The sequence below is a fragment of the Mesitornis unicolor genome, unplaced genomic scaffold (assembly GCF_000695765.1).
Source record: "Mesitornis unicolor isolate BGI_N332 unplaced genomic scaffold, ASM69576v1 scaffold10169, whole genome shotgun sequence".
NCBI classification, from domain to species: domain Eukaryota; kingdom Metazoa; phylum Chordata; class Aves; order Mesitornithiformes; family Mesitornithidae; genus Mesitornis; species Mesitornis unicolor.
The window spans coordinates 1-7,850 of NW_010207982.1; the positions used below are offsets into that span (position 1 = coordinate 1).

At 38.8% G+C, this 7,850-nt stretch overlaps 1 protein-coding gene across 1 annotated transcript in view; it reads left to right on the top strand.

Annotated features, from left to right (window-relative positions):
* Positions 1-1,819: 1,819 nt before the first annotated feature.
* The window catches only part of CNKSR3 (CNKSR family member 3), a gene marked incomplete at its 5' end in the record, with an annotated part of 12,759 nt that continues 6,728 nt past the window's right edge, over positions 1,820-7,850 (top strand). Inside the window, 5 exons of the mRNA XM_010192329.1 lie at positions 1,820-1,938; positions 2,175-2,208; positions 3,662-3,721; positions 6,483-6,551; positions 7,301-7,447. Of these exons, the coding sequence (XP_010190631.1) occupies positions 1,820-1,938; positions 2,175-2,208; positions 3,662-3,721; positions 6,483-6,551; positions 7,301-7,447 (429 nt within the window). The remainder of the gene's footprint in view (positions 1,939-2,174; positions 2,209-3,661; positions 3,722-6,482; positions 6,552-7,300; positions 7,448-7,850) is intronic.

The window sequence follows — 7,850 nt, forward strand, 5'->3', positions numbered from 1 at the left end:
TTCACATTTATTTTGGTGGCTCCTACACCGACTGTACTGACAACAGCTTTCCAATCCCACACATACAAGCATATCATGCAAGTAAACATTGTTCTGGATCATTTTGCAAAAATGCTTTACTGTAGAGGAAATCAATGAAATTTGAACAGACAAGTAGTGTGTGTAATAGCACAGAGACAAGTATTCCTTAAAGTTTCATTGCACAGCTGTTTTTGCAAGAGAATTCAGACCTCAGATTTTCGAGGGAGGATGATCATAGGCTAAATAAATCAATGATGCCTGTGATGTGCATTCAGTGCCTTAATGAGCAGACACTGTGCCTTAATAAGCGTCTTCATGTGAAAAAAAGAACTTCTCTGCCACAGAACTGAAGTTCTGTGTCTGTGCTTGGGCTTTCAGGGTTGTTTAAAGCAGCCTTGTGACCAAACAAGAAGCGTAATGGAATGCTTTTTATATTTTGTAACAGTTAATCATCACTTCCTGCTTTTGACATGAACCAGGCTGTGCTCTTTGATAAGGCCTTCCGCTAGCTCATAGGTGCTTAGGAATTTAGTAGCACAATAACTAAAAATAACTATGTCCATAAATAATGAGACCACGTAACAGGGACTTTTTTGCATCTTTTTCCATTTGTGCACACCTGCTCTGGAAGTAGGTATTGTTGTTTCGAGTTCCCTTGTTTAAGCAGTTCCTCGCATTCACACTTTAACATTGTTTTGATTTATTTTATTGCTGCTCTATAAATCTGATGTAAAGCAAAACAAAAAACCTTGGTACTATTGTTTCCAGGGACCATTGTGATCCAAACCAATGTCTTCCTACAAGACAGTTCTCCCCCACCCTAGTGCTGTAATGATATATGTCTACTTTGACTGAAGGATTCAAACCCCTTGTGAAAGGTGGCTTACCTTGCTGATTCCCGAACTCTGTATAAAAAAACTACTGTACTGTGTACTAATCCTCTCTCCTTTAAGCTTTTGGAGTTGCAGCATTGCTTCAGTTAATGTTAAGACCCAAAGCACACTGTGGGGCGTTAATGAAATTTGAGTGTAGGGAGGGCACAAATTTTTGGACTGATTTTTTTTTTTTCTGATCAATTAGCCATTCTGCTAGTTAGAAGATCTGCAAGACAAAGCTGTTCTGCCTCTGAGTTTACTGACACACACGCAAGGTCAGAATTTGCCTTTAGTTATAATGTTGGCTTAGGGTCAGTTATATTTTGGTCAAAAAGAAATAGAAACCTTGCCTATGTAAGCATTCCAGAAGAGGTCAGTTCAGAGGCACAGTGGAGAAGTAATGCTGAAACACTTAAGTGCTATATGTCCTACCTTATACTGTAAAGCTTTGTGCAGATAAGTCATTGGCCAGCATCTCGCTTTTTCTGATATATGGCCAATTTTAATCTTATAGCAGAAATAAAGAATGATATGAGAAACTGTCAATTGTTCCCACAAGGAAACATCAGAATGTTTCAGTATGTTAATGGGCTATATTTTGGATAAAGCAAACAAACCCCAAATCCTATTTTTTTTGCTGTAATTTGTGTGTTTATCTTTTTAAACAGAGGATCTGTTGGCATCTGATAGTGATGATGAGGTGACACTAATGGAAACAGGTTCTTTGTACTAGGTTACAGAAAGAAGATGAACGTGCTGTAGAATAGATCTGTAGAAATGAATTTTCTATTTTGGTGATTCTTAACTATATTATATTAGGAGACCAAGTTCTAGAACTCATTTCCTTTCAGTTTCTGAAAAATGAAAGAGGAAGAAGCCAGGAGATAAATTTTGTAACTGTTTTTTGTATGTTCTCATTGTAGGCCAAGACTTTAAATGGCATTTGTGATAAAGCAATCCGATCAACTACAGATCCACTGATGAGCCAGTGTGCATGTCTGGAGGAGGTTCATTTAACCAACATTAAACCAGGGAAGGCCTGGTAAGAACTGATTCTGGAGTGTCCTGATGTCCCCAGTGTTTAATAGGTAGTCTTGTGAGCCACTGCGTGTGTGTGTAAAAGGTATTTTAAAACCGGTAATGTCCTCGTTTTAAATATCTGAAGGTTAATTGTCAGGCGGTAGGCTGGAGCAGTGGCCAGAGATTGGTGTGCACATTAATAGGTTGATACCAAATAAAATTTTTGATGGTAAATTGTTGCAGATTGGTCTTAACTAGGATATTGGGGAATTTACAGATGCTTGTGAAATCAGTAATTCTATTTTTGCAGGTTAACTTAACCAGCTGTTTTTCTACAGGGGGCTGGAGGAGGGAAAAGGTGATGAGAAATTGTTTTGAAGACACGTCTTTGTGTGTTTATAGCAAGATTGAGAAAAAAGGATTTTTGAGGCTTGCTGTTAGCATGAATATGAGAAATCCTTTCAAGTGTTCAGAGGCTGTGTAATGTTACTGAAACTAATTCATTCAGTGGATGCTGCTTAGCTGAGTGCTGGTTATGAGAAACTGAGTTTGAAACCTTGGTGGATTTTCTGACTGGGGAACAGACATCTTAGAATGAGTTGGAGAGAATTTAAATTCTTAAATGCATTTGTATTCCCCCCTGGCCCTGAAGGCAGAAGAGATGAACACTTCTAGAGGAAGCTTTACAGCCTTGCTATGCTGTGTAGTTTTACCTAGACCACTGGGTTTGACTGAATCAGTCATGCATTCTTGAAGTTATGGGGACCTCTTTGTTAATGCACAAGTTACAGTGAAGCAGAGTCAGCCTAGCTTGGAATAAGTAAGAAAGGAGGAGGTGGGTGCACACAAGTGAATACTGACATGCGAACAGGGAAGAGAATTGGTTGGAGAGGAAGGGGCAAAGAAAGTTTTGTCTTTTTCTTGTGTTTTCCCACACTTGCATGGTAACATCAGGCAGATAAGCTGCCTACGTCTCCTGGGTAGCATCCAGTTATGTACAGCTCGGTGTGAATGCTTCTAACAACAGATGTAGGTAGAAAAAGTAGATACGTATTTGTTCATAAATGATGAAAACAGTGTACTGGTCACCTCATATGGGGAAATTTATACAATTATCAGTTAATAGCCTGTTGGTGGCTTTTAATTTGGTGTCCATATGGTCAGCACACACTTAATCTGTTTGTCCTTGCATTCACACTCAGCATTAGCATATACAACCACAAATACTTCTGCCAGAGCTTTTATTGCTTATGCCAGCACTGTGGTTCCAAGGCAGTCTGTATATTGACTTGCCAAGACAAATTGTAAAAGAACATGTAGGCAATATTTGTAGCCAAGCTGTGTAAATGTGATTTGTATGAAGAGAGCTGGTGGCCATCTAGCAAAACCTGTAATTCTCTAGTGCAGACTGGGCAGTAAGGAAATAAAGTTTTGCTCAAGGCCAAAGACTGACAAGGCAGCAAAACCAGCAGTGTTTGGTATTACCAACCAGACAGTGTTTCTAAACTGCATTCCATATATTAGCTTTTAAATGTAATTGTAAATATTATTAATTACAGTAAAAGTGATTTGTGAAGAGGTTTAGAATGTTGTAATATTAGACCACACACTTTTCTAGGGAAAATATGTGAATTGTTAAGTCTTTTTAGTAATGTTTTGAGTCTGTTGCCAACAGTTGTTTAATCAGATAAGTTATGTGGGTTTTTTGCCTTTAAACTTGTTTTTAATTTTCTACTTACATTTAGGGAATGTACATCAAATCAACTTATGATGGATTACATGTAATTACTGGAACTACAGAAAATGTAAGTGAAGTAATTGTAAATTAAATGAGGCTATCTGACAGTAGCTTTGATTGTGTTAGTTTGACTTTTTTACTACTTTTTCCTGTTTTGCATACAACTTTCATTATATTACTGCTTTAAATACTGCATGATTTGTCTTTATCCGCAATTTGTAAATATTTTGTCGCAAGCTTCACTGTTAGTCTAATGAAACCAGTTTCTGCAAGTACATGAGTTTGTTCAAATGCTTGGCATTAAAGTAATTGCTTTAATAAGTTACTGTATCTGCTGTTCCCAGTGCTTATGCTATCTTGCTTAACAAAGTCTTGAATGTATTTGCTCTCTGCTGGCAAAGGCAATCTCACCTAATGAGAACGTTTAGGTAGTAGTGTGCTTAATTCAGTAATGAGTAATGAAAACAATGAGCTGTCAAGTGACAAGATTACCTTGCAAATTGAAAAGACAATGAAAAATTAAGACTTTAGGAGTGATATTCTGCAAGTAAATGCGTGGCATGATAGGCAACTGTATTTGGTTGCTTGTTTATTCTGAAGCTGCAAACTCTCTGTAGCTGAGACTTTATTAAAGACTTCCTGGCAGTCATTGCAGTGGGCCTCTGGCTAGCAGCTGAGGCTGGTGGGTGATGCTATGATGTTGTCAGACGTGCTGCCCTACAGGAGCAGTGGCTGAAAGAAAAAGGAGCAGCGGAACTTGGCTTTTGCAGCGATGCCTTTTTTTTTTTGTCAATAGGAAAGAACCAGTGGTTCTAGTTGTACCCCTGCCAAGTCCAGGGGCCAGAGAGGAGTGGGTAGAAATCTGTGCTTGCAGTTCAGAGTGAAAACTGAAAGCTTTTATAACTTTTATGCTCTTGCCTTGGCATAAATCTGAACAGAGTCTGCAACATAGACCAAGGCCACTTAGACAGCAATTTCAAGATCCAATATATGTGAAAGAATGTAACGTTGGTTGTCGCCAAACTCCCTGTGCACATAGATCTCATTTTGGAGGCCAGGAGTGGGGCTGTATTGCTTCTGTAGCTTTGAGTGTTGACCTAAACTTCCACTTTTTAAATGAATACTAGTTCTTCTTTTGGGGAAGCTCTTTCCTTTGGAGCAACAATACTTGAGAAGTGACAGAGAGCTACAAACAACTGGTGTTTTTCTGATGGTGTGGGTTCAGGCTGGGTCTCAGCTCAATTTCCTTGTCAGGTTTGGAATGGTATTTTAGTAGCTGTCCCCATATACTGGTGTGTTGAAATGCAGTGGAATTGAACCCCAAAATTAACAGTACTGTACATTGGAAGGGCTGGAGAAGTCCGTGTGTTTGATATAGATCAACCAAGAGGATTCCTGAGTTGTGCTGTTGTAGTTGTGACTTCCCACATCACGTTGGCCTAGATCTAAACTTTGCTCTTTCCTCCGTTCTCACAATGTGATTGCAGTGTCTGCTGTGCTAGCTGGCACTTGTAGGAGTCCTCAGTGCAAGGGTCCCCACCCTCCTCCAGACAGGCTGTTGATTGCCCAAAGGACAGCTTGAAATGAGCTTTGTTTTTCATAAACTTGACTTTGGCCCAGCATTTTTTTAATGATCTTGCTTGACTCACTTGCATGTAGCCTTCCACGGAGGCATTTCCTCTCAAAGGAAGCAAAAACACAATGAAGAAATAGGGTTACTCATGATAGCTGGAGCCTCCCACAAATTCCCCCACGTTTTCTTCCCTTGTTGCACTGTTTATTCCTACAGTTCCTTCTAAAAAAAAAAATAGTTGAACTCTGCAAGTGTGATGACGAGGAGTAGAGAGTCCTTAGTCCAAGTACTTAGTTCTGGAGTCACTAGGAAGAGCTGGCCTGCTACCAGGTGAATACTCGTGGGGTGAGGTGAATGGGAGAAGTTGACTCGTGACCAGGGTGTAGTATACCAAGGTGATATGCCTGGGTGCTTTGGGTGTTGTCAAGGCTGGTTGGAGTTGGTGTATTATAGCAGTGAAACCATTTTTAATAACTGCAGTGATAGCAGGTGCATGGCACCAGCCGTAGATAAATCTAGATAAATATTGACACATTTATCTGTTTCTTGATAATGGTTCCTCAGAGCTTGGTTTTTGCTCCAAGAAAATTGTATGTTAAGATGATGATGATGATGATGATGATGATTATTATTATTATTATTATTAAGGTATTTGAAAAATACCTGTTTATGCACACTTGATGTGTGCAAGCATATATTTTATCTGTTGACCTTGATGCAGACAGGTAATTTCCCATTAAAGTTGGTAGCTGTTACTTACATAAGGAAACAAGAAGGGAAATGGATTTATTTTTTGGGTTGGAGGGGTTTTGATCCTTTGTTCTGTACATTCAAAATCTTAGTGTACTTTTTTAAAAATCAGTATATGCTTTTTTAAAAGCTAAGTTTAAGATAGGTGCTGCATTAGGACAGAAGTCTTTTCTTCAGACAGCAGTGGGAGAGAAATGAAACTACATTGCAGTCAGGAGGCAAAAGGACAGTGGAGACTGTCCCAGGACTTGAGTACAATTTGGCCTGTGACGGATGTATACTATGTCTTTCTGCCTTTCCCTGTAGTTTGCCTAGCATATAAAAAAATATAAGTTGAGTTCCTTTGCATTTCTCAAGTCATCAGTGGATGTAATGTGTGATCTAGCTGTGCAAAAATGTTCAGCAATGCTTTCATTATAGATAAAACCTTTGATTTAGCTTGGTAGGGGTTATGGGAAGGAATAAAACCTGCTCAAGCACATGCCTCTTGTTTTCCTCTTTGTAGTCCCCTGCCGATCGATCTCAGAAGATTCATGCTGGTGATGAAGTGATCCAGGTTAACAGGCAAACTGTGGTTAGTAACTAAGAGCCTTACCAGTCTCCCCTTAAACTTGCTCTGCAAAGCTTGCTACCCACAGGTTCAAAATGGATGGGAATCAGGAGACAGTTCTTGTGTTTTCCCATTGAAATTTTTGAGGCTTTTACATATTTTGTTTTCAAGACAGATTTTATTTGGGCTTAAAATTAATTCTTTGCAATATATTGATAAAGTAATATGCAATATTTTGTGTTTAAGTGCTGCATACATCATATTAAAATATTTCATGTTGTATTTAAGGCCTGATTCAAAATGCATTGTTACAGTCTACAGGTATGCAGACAAAACCCCCAAGTATTTGTCAAATAGTTTGCATCTGAGAACTTAGATAAAAAGATTACATATTTTTCTTAACATGGGTAAGCAATGCCTTTCAATGTAAGAAAGAAACATGACAGATGTAGTTCACGGAGAATTCCTGTCTTACTTTAATTGAGTGCATTCATGCATCCTTCTAGGACTGAAGCTGAAGTATAAAGAGCATTGCTTGATTTCTCAGTGTTTAATTTACAGCTTAAGGTAGAGATGCTTCTTTGAAATAAAACAAAGAAGATACTTCCCAAAAAGGAGCTTTCAATTTTTTTCCTAATTCTGGCTTTTTTTAATCTCTCTTCACTTTTTAGGTTTATGTTAGACACTTTGACTTGGGGGATTTAGTTTTCTCTTGTTTGTTCGCTTTCAGAAAAGCAATACTAAATAAAAGATGTCTTTTATTCTCTTCCTAGGTTGGATGGCAGCTAAAAAATCTGGTGGCAAAGTTACGAGAGAATCCTGCTGGGGTTAGGCTGCTGCTTAAGAAACGTCCCACTGGCTCTTTCCATTTCACTCCTGCTCCGCTAAAGAACCTGCGCTGGAAACCACCCTTGGTGCAGGTGAGAGGCTGCCTGCTCGACGGTAACGTCAGGATGGGAATGCCTTGGTTGCCACTTGAAAAAGAGAAATACCAGAAATGCTTCCAGGTACTCATGTTTAAGTATAGGTCAAGGAAGGTTAGGTAAAACCTAACCACTTCTGCTTTCTAGATAAAAGGGAAAATGTTCTGATAATGTCCTCTAGGTACCCAAAGGGGCTAGGTGTGTTGAGCATTTTAATCAGTCAGTGTGCTACTGAGAGAACTTATCTGAGCCAAAACTGCTGAAATTGCTGATATGTATGGAATTAATCAGCATGGAGTAGTAAATGCTTCCTCTGTTTAGCAGAGTAATATGTTTTTGCTGAAGTAACTTAGATTACTCCATATATTTATTCTCTTTTTAGTCTGGTAAAGGGTGGGAA